Source organism: Oncorhynchus tshawytscha, linkage group LG12 (genome assembly GCF_018296145.1).
Source record: "Oncorhynchus tshawytscha isolate Ot180627B linkage group LG12, Otsh_v2.0, whole genome shotgun sequence".
Classification (NCBI taxonomy): domain Eukaryota; kingdom Metazoa; phylum Chordata; class Actinopteri; order Salmoniformes; family Salmonidae; genus Oncorhynchus; species Oncorhynchus tshawytscha.
The window spans coordinates 40,180,163-40,195,993 of NC_056440.1; the positions used below are offsets into that span (position 1 = coordinate 40,180,163).

General features: G+C 42.1%; 1 protein-coding gene across 3 annotated transcripts in view; it reads right to left on the bottom strand.

Annotated features, from left to right (window-relative positions):
* LOC112264138 (BDNF/NT-3 growth factors receptor) overlaps positions 1–12,690 on the bottom strand; it is a 73,982-nt gene extending 61,292 nt beyond the window's left edge. The window contains exons 1-10 of one of the 3 annotated variants that reach the window (XM_042330644.1): positions 11,829–12,685; positions 6,484–6,558; positions 6,307–6,378; positions 5,783–5,851; positions 5,321–5,469; positions 3,514–3,650; positions 2,237–2,369; positions 1,715–2,017; positions 506–532; positions 263–274 (exon numbers count right to left, since the gene is read on the bottom strand). In XM_042330644.1, coding sequence (XP_042186578.1) covers positions 263–274; positions 506–532; positions 1,715–2,017; positions 2,237–2,369; positions 3,514–3,650; positions 5,321–5,469; positions 5,783–5,851; positions 6,307–6,378; positions 6,484–6,558; positions 11,829–12,043 — 1,192 coding nt within the window. In that variant the 5' untranslated portion in view covers positions 12,044–12,685. Of the gene's footprint in view, positions 1–262; positions 275–505; positions 533–1,714; positions 2,018–2,236; positions 2,370–3,513; positions 3,651–5,320; positions 5,470–5,782; positions 5,852–6,306; positions 6,379–6,483; positions 6,559–11,828 lie in introns of all 3 variants that reach the window. The other 2 variants (XM_042330645.1, XM_042330646.1) reach the window with 2 other exon arrangements.
* Between the last annotated feature and the right edge of the window lie 3,141 nt (positions 12,691–15,831).

The following is a 15,831-nucleotide window of genomic DNA, read 5'->3' on the forward strand; positions in this document are numbered from 1 at the left end:
GTCTGTCCGTGTGGGTAGCACGTTAGTTGAAGGGGTGCCTACATAAGGACTTAATAAGAATATTTTGTATTATGGCTTGCGGTTGTTGGCATAAACATTGCTGTTCACGAATGCAGTATGTATGGGTTGGGTTATGAAGTCCTCATGAAGGTACCCTTTCAAGTAAAGTGGTTCCTCTATGAGTGTGTCAGAGTGACATAGGCCTGTGTGCTTTGAAAGCTCCGCTGTGTGAATAGGTAATGTGAAGGGACAGTGACTATACCTGTAGTTGGGTCTGTGGTGCCCAGAGACAGTGTGACACGAGGAGAGGAAAGAGAAAAGAAAGTACTAACACTTTATGAGACAAAACGCAAAGCTCAGAAATCAGTTTCCAAAGCATTTCTCAAGTCAATAATCCTCAGGTGTCAGGACATCATAAAAGGAAAGCACATTGGTTATTGCTAAACAGTTCAATCAGTGATTTAGACAGTCAATTTTCCATGTAAATATTTGAACAGCAACTCACCATAGTAAAGAGGTTCTGTCACTGTTCCTGTTGGGTAAAATACAAAAAGTACTTGATTAATCAATAAAGGTAATAGATTAGATAAGAACTCTGCTCACCTGCTTGTCTACTGTAGGTCTTAAATGGACACCAATTGAAAATATACTGAACAAAAATATAAACGCAACATGCAACAATTTCAACAATTGTACTGAGTTACAGATCACATCAGGAAATCAGTCAAATGAAATAAATTCCTTGGGCCCTAATCTATGGATTTCACATGGCTGGGCAGGGTCGCAGCCATGGGTGGGCCTGGGAGGGCATAGGCCCACACATTCGGGAGCCAGGCCCAGCCAATCAGAATTCATTTTTCACCACAAAAGGGCTTTATTACAGACAGAAATACTCCTCAGTTTCATCAGCTGTCCAGGTGGCTGGTCTCAGCAGATCCCGCAGGTGAAGAAGCCAGATGTGGAGGTTCTGGGCTGGCATGGTTACACATGGTCTGCGGTTGTGAGGCCGGTTGCGCGTACTGCAAAATGATCTACAACGACGTTGGAGGCGGCTTATGGTAGAGAAATGAACATTACATTCTCTGGCAACAGCTCTGGTGGACTTTCCTTCAATCAGCATGCCAATTGAACACACCTTCAAAACTTGAGACATCTGTGGCATTCTGTTGTGTGACAAAACTGCACATTTTAGAGTGGCCTTTTATTGTCCCCAGCACAAGGTACACCTGTGTAATTAGTATGCTGTTTAATCAGCTTCTTGATATGCCACACATGTCAGCTTGATGGATTAACTTGGCAAAGGAGAAATGCTCACTAACATGGATGTAAACAAATTTGTGCACAGAATTTGAGAGAAATATGCTTTTTGTGCATATGTTACATTTCTGGGATCTTTTATTTTGTTGCATTTACATTTTTTTCAGTATAATTACAGTTTTAAAAATGTGCAGACACACGGCTCTCTAGGAATTCAGTTTGACACGCGTCATATGTGCAATTTGACCCCTAGCCCCACCCCCTAATAACTTCAGTAGATCTGAGAGGATTGGAGATAGATGTAAACAATATGGTAATACTGTAGCTCCATCTTACCATTTGATAGGACAGGTGGAGTTGTTGCCATATTGCAGACTATCCAATCCTCTCAGAATGACACAAGTGGGATAGGGGTTTAATTGGGATTCAGAGAGTGGTTACACTACACAACACATACCTCCCTCAAAGGGGTTGTGCATGAAGTGGGCATTGACGGTCTTGCGGTCCTGTCCGTACTTGTTGCTGGCCAGCAGGGTGTACGGTCCGTTGTTGATGTGTGTGGGGCTATCCAGCTGCAGGCAGCCGTGGTACTCCCTCTCAGAGAAGTCATGGATCATGGTCATGATGTAGGGTCCCTCAATGACCGGCTCCCCATCTAACAGCCAGCGGAGCTCGGGCTTTGGGTTCCCAGACATACTGAATGGGATGCACCAGTGGTGGTCCTGGTAGGCATCACTCAACTTACTGATGTTAGGGGGAACTGAGAGAGAGAGAGCGAGAGAGAGAGAGAAAGAGAGAGAGAGATAGTGAGTTAGGGGGTGAGGGAGTGAGTGAGCGAGTGAGCGAGTGAGTGAATGAGTGAGACAGATAGAAGGAGAAGCCATAATGGGGAGAAAAGAAGGGGGAACGAGTTAAGGCAGGTGTTATTCTCATCCTTTCCCCCTCTTGTCTAGAGATGTGAGTCATGTTTGGAACTCACAGAGGATGTTAAGTAGGACTGTGGACTCATTCTCGCCCACAATGTTCCCAGCACTGCAGGTGATCTTACAGTTGTTGTCCAGGGAGGAGAGGTTATAGAGATGGAGCTCAGACACTTGGCCCGAGGTCTCAATCTGCAGAAGAACACACAGAGACACAGTGAGTCAGGTACCCATCTCACCAATGCTTTAACAAATCAACAGTAATTTATTTCGCAAACACAATACCTGTTGCTGGTTGTTAGTGATATTGTAAGATCATGCTTTACCATTTATAAACAGATATCCTTCCCTAGTAGTTGTTGATTCTTTGACATCGTGCCGTCTCTTCTGTATGAGAACCTATGCTAAACAAATGGTGTTACACAGCTAGATTAGCAAGTACCATTATAGGCCAATACTAGTGAATAATTGGTGTTAAAATCCGTGGTGTTAAAAGATCTGCAATATGCCAGATGAGGTAGGATCCCTGTTCACCTCATTCAGCTGCTTGTCTAGGTAACACGCTGTTGCTATAGCTCTGCCATATACTCACGTGTGTGAGTTTATAGGCCTTTTGCCCTGTGTTTGAGACGTTTTGCCCTGTGTTTGAGACGGTTTGCCTTAGTCCTCCTCAACTTGAGGTAATTTTGCTATTGGCCAAGTAAGTTTGTTTTTCAAGTTAATTATTTTTGTGAAAACATTTTCTGCATTTTTCTGCATTTTTGCATAGTTTGGATCCAGTCTTCTCATCAACTTTACTGTTAAAGATGGAATCTTCAGTAGGGCAAACAGCACCACCGCCGTTGTCGTTTATTTTTAGTTGATGAAGCGGAGGTGAGGAGCGTCGCACAACGTGGTACAAAGAAAATTGCAGTACATTTCTGTTGTTCTATCGCGTTTGCAATGATGTCAGAGGGGAAATAACAGTGTTCATTGTTTGCAGTAACTTATTTTCTGTTGTAATGTCGCAAACAGACATCGCAGTTTCACCATTAAAGATTCCAGCTTGAAATAAATAACACTTATTGTTGCACCTGCTGATGGGTAGGGCCAGGAGTTTTACTTGACCACGAAACACTTATTTTTGCACCTGCTGATGGGTAGGGCCAGGAGTTTTACTTGACCATGAAAAAATCTGTTTCTTGGTCTGGTCATGTGGTCAGTAAAACTCCTGGTCCGACTCATGGGTGTGTCTAAAATGGTACCCTATTCCCTATACAGTGCACTACTTTTGACCCGAGACCAATTTGAGCCGGGGCCATGGGCTTTCTGGTGGGGGGGTGGCGTGGTGACTGACCTCATAGTAGGAGATGAGTGGGGTCATTTTCCAGATGAGCTCAGGAGAGGGCTCTCCAGAGGTGTTGCATGTCAGCACCACATCAGCACCCTCCTGCACCATCACCTTGGACGGGCTCAGAGTCGCCATGGGAACCACTGCCAACGACAACGAAGGGGAGATTCAATGCCATCTTAGTTAAAAATCACAGCACACACACGGCAGTGGTCACACACAGATTACAACTCCATGTGTCTCGCAACTCCGATAAAATCGATTGGACACTGTCTGGAGCCTCTCTAAAGGGAGACAACAACACAACAGACGTTGGAGGGGAGGGGAGGGGACTGTGACCTGACTGTGACCTGACTATGTGTCCAATCAGAAACTTGGCTGCCTCTTAGACATGGTCAATGGCATGGGAGCGTCTGGCGAAAAAGGGCCAATGTCTGTCTGATGGCTGATGAAATGGACAGATCTCTTATCTCCACTCAGGGACGTCGCCAAGACTCTTAACAGCATGGCAACCCTCTCAATCATTCTAAAACCCAGAAAACTATTAATTTCAGCACTCAGAGCGCAATATCATCCCTTACCATCTTATGCAACTCTCTTACAAGCACTGCCAGCTGGCACAGTATACCTTTACAATGTGTCCATCTTTAACAACACACCCCGTGGGCTAAACTGGTTGCAATGGTTGTATACTGGTTGAAACCAGTTTTAGACACCAGTAAAACTATCAGCATCAACATCTCCAATATAAATACTGACAGGCAGCAGTGAAGACTATATCTTGGCCTCAGATAACCTCTGCATCCAACACATGAAAACTACAGCACTGAGCAGTGGAGCTCATATAGTACAAGATGATAGAGAGAGAGAGAGAGAGAGAGGGAGAGATGAACAGAGAGATTCACTGAAAACGGCGGAGAGATTCCCTGGGAGAGAGATGGTCAAGAGAGAGTGAGAGGGAACGACAGAGAGAATGACTGAGAGAAAGGGGGGTTGCAGGGTACTCAGTGTTTCTGGCTGGCTGGCAGCCATGCGGCATCGTACACATGTGGGGCCTCTCCCGTGTGTCGTCTTCATACAACGGGGCCCCCCTGCCGTCTTTCCAGGGGCCCGCACGTAACTGTGGTGAAGGTGAAAATAGCATCCTAATGGAGTGGAGGCTGGGCAGCCGGATCAATAAGTGTTATCAATGTCATTATATAGCCTCCTCTGTACCCCAGAGCACACTAGTACAGGCCCAGGTTCCTTTGTGTTAATACAGACTGGTGAGAGTTACTGAGTGGAATGGGTAAACTGGTCCTAGACCAGCTTTGGTTTGTGGGTACTCATAATGGGCAAATTTCACATTAGGATACAGCATGTGAATCTAAGGACAGCTCCCTTTATTCAGCAAAGCCCAGTAAAGGGTTAGTTTTCTGACATTTTCACCCAACCTTAACTGTTTTCTTACCTCAAGATGAGTTACGTCTTAGAATCTTAATATGAGCTCTTACGGAAAGCCTGTAAAGTAAACAATGCCCGAAAACGATTGAGTTTTGGGTTGGAAGGGCGTTGACTCTCTGGGTAGGACTAACGAGGGCATGTTGTTCCAAGCGAGCCACTTTAAAGAATGACTGTCCGTGACATAAGTTCTCTCTGCTGATACTGGATCTCCCAAGTCCAGCGTTGCCCACTCTCCATTATGACCATTATCTCTCTGTCTCTGACAGTAAGCCCGCTCTGACATAAGAGGGGGTCGGGGGGGAGGGGGGGGTCATTATCAGGACGGGAAGGATACATTTTCAATAAAAAACAAATCAAGTGGGGCCATTACTGCAGTGAGGGAGCTTGAGCCTGGTCAGGGGCTTCCTCCCGCCACCCTCCGCTGTACATTGGAGGTCCTGAGCATCGGCCTCCTCTCCCAGCCACAGCTTCATCCATATGTTCTCACAGGAACAGTGCAGCGGGTTCCCTGAAAGAATCCTACACAGACAGAAACACAGCGCTGAGTGTCGATTCACACGCACGGACACTGACACAAACACACACACATGCACACATAAACACACGTATAAGCACAAACCGATGAGCACATCCGCGCACACACACTCAAATGTTTTTTGGGATCCATGATGACACATTGTCAATCGGGGGTACATAAAACACTGCTGAAAGAGGGGGAAAGTTAAAAAGGGAGAGAGAGGTAGGGAGAGAGAGAGAAAGAGAGAGAGAGAAAGACAGAGACAGAGACAGACGAGTATTAGACAGAATACAGTTGATTTAAAAAGCAACTTACAAATTTGATATGTTTAAATGTCGAAATATCCTCCAAGACAGAGATGACAGGTTGTTGTCTTTCAAATTCCTGTCAATCAGAATTAACATTATTGACAATGCGGAAAAAAAATATCCAAAAGAAATGCTAAACTGTACAACCCTTCCAACAACTGCCCCGGGGCAGAGATGTCAGTTCTACATCTAGTTTTGATTTGCATTTGGTTCAGTTGTTAACTAACGTGAATTCTACGTGAAATCAACCAAACATGCCACCATGTCATTGGATTTAGGTTAAAAGTTGAGTGAAAAAAACATGAAATTCCCTTACTTTCATGACTTTTTTCAAACCCAATCAGTTTTCCACATTGATTCAATGTTATCACATATAATTTTTTGATTGAAATTAAATGGAAACCATGTTAATTCAAACAGTTTTTGCCCAATGGGTTGTCTGTCTGACAGTCAACAATTATTTTTGTAAGAACTCTAATTTGGCCTTCACATTGAGATAAATGTTGCCTTAGGCCTGTAGAAGCCACTCACAGATACTGAAGCTTGAGGTTGTTCTGGAAGGCCAGTCGAGATACATAGGTAAGCCGGCTGTTAGTCACAGTTCTGCAAAGCAAATACACACAAAAACATGATCATACTGCACTAGTTGACAATCTGGGCCCCATCATGACCGCAAGTATAAGACATCACATAGCATAAAATACTTACAGATTCGTGAGGTTCCGGTAATAATGCAGGTCTTTATCATTGATGGACGAGAAGCTACTTTGGTTTGCAATATATCTGTCAAAAAATGAAATTGGGAAAAATAGGTTAGTTAACAGAAGTAGCAGGCCCACTGAACAACCGATACACATTTCAACAGATATTCATCCTTAAGAGTCGATCGACGTACCCGTGCGACCAACGTAATGAACATAATTTTTAAAAGCTAGAGACATCGTATGAGTTGCATCTCAATCCACTGCATCAGCCTAGGTCAGCCTTTCACATCTGCTCTGGAAAGTGGCAGAGCTACAGCGCTGTTTGTCATACCAGGAGACATCCCGAAAATCGGTCTTCTCGTGAAAACGTCTGCAGCGTCCAAAATGGTTTGGCCTACAAACTAACACGACCCCAACAAGCCCCACAGGACTCGTCTGAAGTCGGTACTGTGAATGTGCCAACTTCTGACTACAGCATCCAAACATTTTGGGCGACAAAATAATATGACCCGACAATGGAAAGGGGAGACTCATTTTGTTCTATGACCCCCACAATGTTCTATGACCCGGTACCAGTTTCAAAATGTTATGGAAGTATGGAAGTAGGTTTGTGAGCACAAAAAAAAGGGTGAAATAAAATATACAGTACCAGTCAAAAGTTTGGACACACCTACTCATTCAAGGGTTTTTCTTTATTTTTTTTTACTATTTTCTACATTGTAGAATAATAGTGAAGACATCAAAACTATGAACTCACTGTCTCTTCCTGAAGACAAATAATGTATACAAAATGCTTCAATCTGGGTTTAGACCGGAACATATTTCTGAGACTGCACTTGTGAAGGTGGTAAATTACCTTTTAATGGTGTCAGACCAAGGCATCTGTCCTCGTTCTCCTAGACCTTAGAGCTGCTTTTGACACCATCGATCACCACATTCTTTTGGAGAGATTAGAAACCCTAATTGGTCTACACGGACTAGTTCTTGCCTGTTTTAGATCTTATCCGTCGGAAAGATATCAGTAAGTCACTGTGGATGGTTTGTCCTCTGACAAATCAATTGTAAGTTTCAGAGTTCCTCAAGGTTCCATTTTAGGACCACTATTGTTTTCTCTATATATTCTACCTCTTGGGGATGTCATTTGGAAACACAATGTCAACTTTCACAGCTATGCGGACTACACACAGCTGTACATTTCGATGAAACATGGTGAAGCCCCAAAATTGCCTACCCTGGAAGCCTGTGTTTCAGACATAAGGAAGTGGATGGTGGCAAATGTTTTACTTTTAAACTCGGACAAAACAGAGATGCTAGTTCTAGGTCCCAAGAAACAAAGGGATCTGCAGTTGGATATGACAATTAATCTTGATGGTTGTACAGTTGTCTCAAATAAAATTGTGAAGGACCTTGGCTTTACTCTGGACCCTGATTTCTCTTCTGACGAACATATCAATAATATTTGAAGGACACCTTTTTGTAGTAACAAAAAAGTGTTAAACAAATCTAAATATATTTGAGATTTGAGATTTTTCAAAGTAGCCACCCTTTGCCTTGATGACAGCTTTGCACTCTCTTGAGATTATCTCAACCAGCTTTACCTGGAATGCTTTTCTAAGTCACAGCAGTTGGAACCAAAAATCTCAAATTTGGACTCATCAGACCAAAGGACAGATTTCCACCGGTCTAATGTCCTTTGCCCTTGTTTCTTGGCCCAAGCAAGTCTCTTCTTCTTATTGATGTCCTTTAGTAGTAGTTTCTTTGCAGCAATTTGAGATGTGTCTGTTACTTGAACTTTGTGAAGCATTTATTTGGGCTACAATCTGAGGTGCAGTTAACTCTAATGAACTTATCCTCTGCAGCAGAGGTAACACAAAAAAAAACGTATATCTCTTAGATTTTTGGCACAAATTTGTTTACATCCTTGTTAGTGGCATTTCTGATTTGTCAAGATAATTCATCCACTTAACAGGTTTGGCATATCAAGAAGCTGATTAAACAGCATGATGATTGAACAGGTGAAACTTGTGCTGGGGACATCAAAAGGCCATGCTAAAATGTGCCATTTCTTCACACAACACAATGCACACGTCTCAAGTATTGCGGGAGCGTGAAATTGGCATGCTGACTGCAGGAATGTCCACCAGAGCTGTTGACAGATAATGTAATGTTAATTTCTCTACCATAAGCCACCTCCAATGTCTTTTGGGCAGTACGTCCAACCGCGCCTCACAACCGCAGATCATGTGTAACCATGCTAGCCCAGGACACCCGGCTTATTCACCTGCGGGATCCTCTGAGACTAGCCACCAGGACAACTGTGGTTTTGCACAACTGAATAATTTCTATATAAACTGTCAGAAACTGTCTCAGGGAAGCTCATCCACATGCTCGTCATCCTCACCAGGTTCTTGACCTGACTGCAGTTCGGCGTCGTAACCGACTTCAAATGCTCACCTTCGATGGCCACTGGCATGCTGGAGAAGTGTGCTCTTCATGGATGAATCCCTGTTTCAACTGTACCAGGCGAGGGGTTTGCAATTGTCAAAGTTGTGAACAGAGTGCCACATGGTGGCAATGGGGTTATGGTATGGTCAGGGATAAGCTACAGACAACCAACAAAATTGCATTTTATCAATGGCAATTTGAATGGTCAGAGATGCCATGATGAAATCATGAGTCCCATTGTTGTGCCATTCATCCACCACCATCGCCTCATGTTTCAGCATGATAATGCACTGGCCCCATGTCACATGGATCTGTACACAATTCCTGGAATCTGAAAATGTGCCACTTCTTCCATGGCATTGAGCATGTTTGGGATGCTCTGGATTGATGTGTACGATAGCATGTTTTGTTACGTTACAGCCTCATTCTAAAACTGATTAAATAAATAATCAGCCACTTGGATTTGAACCTGATCTAACATCTCCGGAGAGACCTGAAATATCTGTGCAGCAACTTTCCCCATCCAACCTGACAGAGCTTGAGATGATCTGCAGAGAAGAATGGGAGAAATACATGTGTGCCAAGCTCGTAGCGTCATACCCAAGAAGACTCAAGGCTGTAATCACTAAATACTAAGTAAAGGGTCTGAATACTTATGTAAATGTGATATTTCATTTTTATATGTTTTATACATTTGAAAAATGTATAAAAACCTGTTTATGCTTTGTCATTAGATTGATGAGGGGAAAAAACAATTTAATTAATTTTAGAATTAGGCTGTAATGTAAGAAAATGTGGAAAAAGTCAAGGGGTCTGAATACTTTCCGAATGCACTGTATGTCCAAAAAATATATATATTTCCTGATCTTTGTTATATCTCCTAGATGTAGGACAGACACTTCAAAACCTTATTCCTTCTGATGATTTTTTTTACCTATAGGGGAAGCGGCCGATATTTAAGCTTGTTAAAGAGCAGTGTGCGGGTTTCTTCTTTTGTTTCTGACCTACAGGGGTCCTAAAATTCCAAATCAAATAGCTAAATGATCCATGGTATGACCATCTTAAAACAATTCCATATGTCAGGTTAGTAGACACCCCCCAACCACCCCCAAAAGCTTAGACTTTTTGAGTTTTTTTGAATGACTACCTCATCTCTGTACCCTACCCACACATGTAATTATCTGTAAGGCCCCTTTCAAGCAATGAATGTTTAGGTGTTTTTCCGTGATGGGTGTTTTTGATGAAGATTTTTGTCAAGGTAGTTTGTAAATACAAATTTCACAAATGGAGTGATGATTGTCAACATATAGGATAGGCCCTAACTCCAGTTGTCAACTTCTTGTCATTTTTAACAGTCCTCTATTCCATATAAATACATTTATTCAATATTTTATCAACAAAACATTTTTTTAAAGTGTATATGTTTTTTGCATATGTTTACACTGTAACCTTACAATAGAGCGCGAGGTAGCCAAGTGGTTAGGCCGTTGGGCCAGTAACCAAAAGGTTGAGCTGACAAGGTAAAAATCTGTCGTTCTGCCCCTGAACAAGCCATTTAACCCACTGTTCCCCGGTAGGCCGTCATTGTAAATAAAACTTTGTTCTTAACTGACTTGCCTAGTTAAATAAAGTTAAAATATAAAACTTTTTGAAATAGAGGCTATGCATCAAAGGGTATGCTATGGTCTTGACAAAGAGATGCTCACATCATGTCCTCAGCATTCCAAATGCTCTACTTTTGATTCTCTGTTTGTCTTCAGCTCTGAAACGTGTGTGGAAATTAATTTCGTCTACTCCAATTCATTTTTTTTTCAAAATAGATGCTAAGCAAATCAGAATATATAATTGTAGGTTTTCGGGCCCATTGTCCTTGCAAATATTTGCGGGATTAGGACTACACCTCTTCCCGGAGCCACCGTGGAGCGTCGATCGGTACCGATAGCACCACAACAGTATCCCTCGCGGTTCAGTAGTCCCCACCGCTCTCACACTGACGTACACACTCGAGCGCGTGTACCCGCACACACACACACACAAACACACACACACTCTCTCTCTCTCTCTCTCTCTCTCTCTCTCTCTCACACACACACACACATTTATTTTCCTAACATCACTGCTGCAAAAATATAAAATCAATTTTATTAGCCAATTCAAATAGCCCAACTTTTGACTGAGAATTGGCCATTCGATTGAACCTTCAATTCTACTCCTTAATAGCCTAAAACGCATAGGCTTTTTTTCACCTCTTTATCGTGTGCCGATTGGGAAGGTTATGTCTGGTCTTTCCACCAATTGTGTGCCTTTTGAATAGTGTAACCTGATTTTTTTTTAAAACGTTGGATTTCCCCTCCTTGTAACATTCTGTCATAAAAAGCACATGTTCACAAAACACCAGAACGTGGCCAAAAAAAAGAGTAGAACTAGCTCACCTGCTTTTACACTGTGGTTTGACTATAGGATGTATTACAAAGGAACAGTTTCACGACATTAAAATGAGAGTTCAGTTCATTTAATAGGGTTTACCTTAAAATGAGGGACAGGTGTAAATGAATCACATAATAATCTTCAGAAATGACTGTCAGAGAAACAGCATAACTAGAGCTTTACAACGATGATGACATATTTTAGAAATGTTGGGATTATGTGGATACAAATCTTCCTAGAAGTCATAGAGGGTGCATGGAAGGACATGTCACAATTCAGATGTTTTGCATTCTCATGTGGTCTATATTAAAGGGCAATTGAATTAATATAATAGGGTTTTACGATTCAATATTGGTGCACAATTGCTACTTAAAATATCAAAGTGACTCAAAAGGCACTCGTTTCGTGGAAGACACATCTGTCATAGGCCGAGGCCTGCATGTTGGGTCCGGTGATGGATCATGGACTGTGACTCACATGTCGGAAATGTTGTCCATCTCCAGCTCCGACTGCAACACGGGAAAAGCCATGATACCCCGCTCCTGGTCCACACAGGCGATCCTGGTCCCGCTGCAGGAGCAGGACGCGGGGCAGGCGGTCCCGAGCCTCCACAGTCCCATTAGTACGCAACACAACCCGAACAGAAACACCCCACTACCCCTCCGAAAGGCGCTCATCTCGGCTCCCTCCATGCCCGACCAGGGACGGCTTGGATAAACCAAGCTCCAGCAGAAAGAGACGCTGTCAAATGCTCAATCCAGACGAGCAGGCAATAGCCGCTCTCCGCGCAAATGGGTGAGATGCTGAAAATGGGTTTATCCGTTCCGTTCTTCTCCACAAGAATCCAGCCAGTCACTCAAATTCACATTGAGACACCTACGTGTGTGTATGCCAATGATTCTCTCTCTCTCTCTCTCTCTCTCTCTCTCTCTCTCTCTCTCTCTCTCTCTCTCTCTCCTCTCTCTCTCTCAGTCAGATGACACTGGCACTTATAATTCCACACAAAACCCTATGTCCTGTGCAGGTCTGCCAGAGGCAGAGCCGTGGATGAATAGATAATGAACAGAGACGACGGAGCTGAAAACGCACACCGTTTATTGTTGCGTTGTTCAAGCAGTGCACTGAGGAGGAGGCGGCGCGGGTAGGCCAACCAACATCAAAACATACAGCATGTTATAGATCGCCGTCAAGAATACGCCCTCCAGCCATTGTTTTAGTTCCGATTCCACGCTGCTTGTTCCAGATGGCCAGGGGTTAAAGGGCTCTCCTCCCCGTCATTCACCGGCGGTCTTGTGTTTAGAAGTGTCTCGGTCGGACGAGATGCGTTGGTGTCCTTGTAGGCTATAATGGACAAATAGCATAACATCGGGCATGAGAAATACGGGGCTAGGTTTACAGCCAGAGTGTATTCGAATAGAAAATCATGTGTTAATTAAAAAACAAAATGACAACGCAGGTGTGCATCTGCTTCAATGACATTTGACTTATCCCACTGGCACAGCGGGGTATAAGGGCACTACTCTCAGTCACCAATCATTCCCTCTTTAGTCGCCGTGTACCAGCCTCCATCACCTTATTAAATCATTATGCTCCATTTCATAACCATAAATATTTCAGCCGGAATGTAGTGAATCAATAACATGTCATCTGTAATGGAGGGACATTGAAAATACATCTAAAAGCTAAGTTAATTTAAGGTTCTAAATTAAACGTTAAAAATATGTATTTTCCAGATGTTTAAATCTGGTTAATTTTCGGCTCTGAATGAAACTGAAAAGAGGTAATTTAGCCTACAGATGTTGAAGATATATATTTTTGGGTAATTGACTGTATGGTCAAATTTCCATTATACATACAATGCCTTCAGAGCGTATTCACCCCCTTGACTTTGTTCATATTTTGTTGTGTTACACCCTGAATTCAAAATACATATTACATATTTCTGTCTCTCATCTATACACAATTCCCATAATGACGAAGTGAAAACGCGATTTTAGAAATGTTTGCAAATTTATTGAAAATTAAATACAGAAATGTCACATTTATATAAGTATTCACACCCCTGATTCAACACTTTGTAGAAGCACCTTTGGCAGCAATTACAGATGTGAGTCTTTCTGTGTAAGTCTAAGAGCTGTCCACACCTGGGTTCTGCAACATTTGCCTATTATTATTTTCAGAATTCATCAAGCTCTGTCAAATTGGTTGTTGATCATCGCTAGACAACAATTTTCAGGATTTGCCATAGATTTTAAAGTAGATTTAAGTCAAAATTGTAATTCGGCCATTCACTGTCTTCTTGGTAAGCAACTCCAGTGTAGATTTGGCCTTGTGTTTTAGGTTATTGTCCTGCTGAAAGGTGAATTCATCTCCCAGTGTCTGGTGGAAAGCAGACTGAACCACATTTTCCTCTAGGAGTTTGCCTGTGCTTAGCTCCATTCCATTTCTTTGTATCCTGAAAACTCCCCAATCCTTAAAGATTATAAGCATACCCATAACCTGATGCAGCCACCAATATGCTTGAAAATATGGAGAGTGGTACTCAGTAATGTGTTGTATTGGATTTGCCCCCCCATAAAAACGTTGTATTCAGGACAAAAAGTGAATAGCTTTGCAATTTCTTTTGCTGTATTACTTTAGTGCCTTATTGCAAACAGGATCCATGTTTTGGAATATTTTTATTCTGTACAGGATTCCTTCTTTTCACTGTGTCAATTAGTTATTCAATGTCTGATTTTATTTATTTTTACCCATTTGGGTGCCCTTCTTTATGAGGCATTTGAAAACCTCCCTGGTCTTTTTGGTCGAATCTGTGTTTGAAATTCACTGCTCGACTGAGCGACCTTACAGGTAATTGTATGTGTGGGGTACAGAGATGAGGTAGTCATTCAAAAATCATGTTAAACACTATTATTGCACACAGAGTGAGTCCATGCAACTTATTATGTGACTAAGGAAATGTGTACTCCTGAACCTATTTAGCCTTGCCTTAACAAAGGGGTTGAACTTAATGACTCAAGACATTTCAGCTTTTCATTTGTTATTCATTTGTAAAAAATGTCAAGAAACAAAGTTCCAATGACATTATGGGGTATTGTGTGTAGGCCAGTGACCAAAAAAAGACGCAATTTAATTCATTTTAAATTCAGGCTGTAAAACAGCTACATTTGGAAAAACTCAAGGGGTGTGAATGCTTTCTGAAGTCACTGTACATTTTCAATTAAGTAAGCATTATATCAAAATAAATATTGTTCAATCTATTTAATATAGGAAAGAGGAGCCAAATGAAGATTGCAACATAGCATATTTATTATAGCTCCCATCTGTCACATGCACTTATGTAAGCTTTTTTAAAAGCTTTAAAACTGTCAGTGATGATGTTCAAAGTGGTCCAACCTACAGAATTAACTAACAGACCACTTCAACTACAATAACATTCTCAGTAAAGGTTACTTAAATATTTTTTTCTTGCTATGACTGCGATAAGTTGTTGTTTCAATACATTAGTTGAATGCACTGATGGTATGTTACAGGACAGTAGAGTTTTATTCAGTAGAGTAGAGCACATTACAGTACAGTGCTACACAGTAGTTTAATTCAGTTGAGTAGAATACAGTAGATTACAGTATAGTTCAGTACAGGACGGGACAAAATCTGAACCAAACATAAACAACAAAAAATACGTCCAAAAGACGTCAGTGTCTGTCCGTGCTGAGTGGGTTGCCACATCACACACACGCACACACACACACACACACACACACACACACACACACACACACACACACACACACACACACACACACACACACACACACACACACACACACACACACACACACACACACACACACACACACACACACACACACACCAGTTCTCAGTCGCGCGTTCTCCCCATGTGAGGATAGGATGTGACGTGTGCACTGACGCACAACATGTAGGCTATGTCTGCATTGAGGAGCATATGCCTAATTACCGAGGTGAATCTGTCTCTACAAATCTATGGGGGTGTCTCCAAATTGAGGTTGAGCATAGCACGGTGTGCATATCAAATCAAATACAAGTTTATTGGTCACATACACAGCTTAGCAGATGTTGTAGCGGGTGCAGTGACATGCTTATGTTACTAGCTCCTAACCATGCATTACATGCCAAAGTACACAATAATACATTTAAAAAAAAACAAGGAATCAAGAAATGTCAGAACGAATCAAATTAACAACCAAATAACACTGTAATAGTAATCCAAAAGTAGCAATATGTTTACACATGATATTACCCCTGTAGACCATGGTACACGCTGTTACACCACAGATTATATATTATATTGACAAGATTGTTGAGTGACCGCTCTAACAATGGAAATAAATGTCCTCAAAGATGGAAGCACTGTGCTGTTTGATGTAAGGCAGTGTGGGAGGATGCGAGATAAGGTGGGACTATTCAGCCAATGAGAGGGCAGATACGCATGTGAACA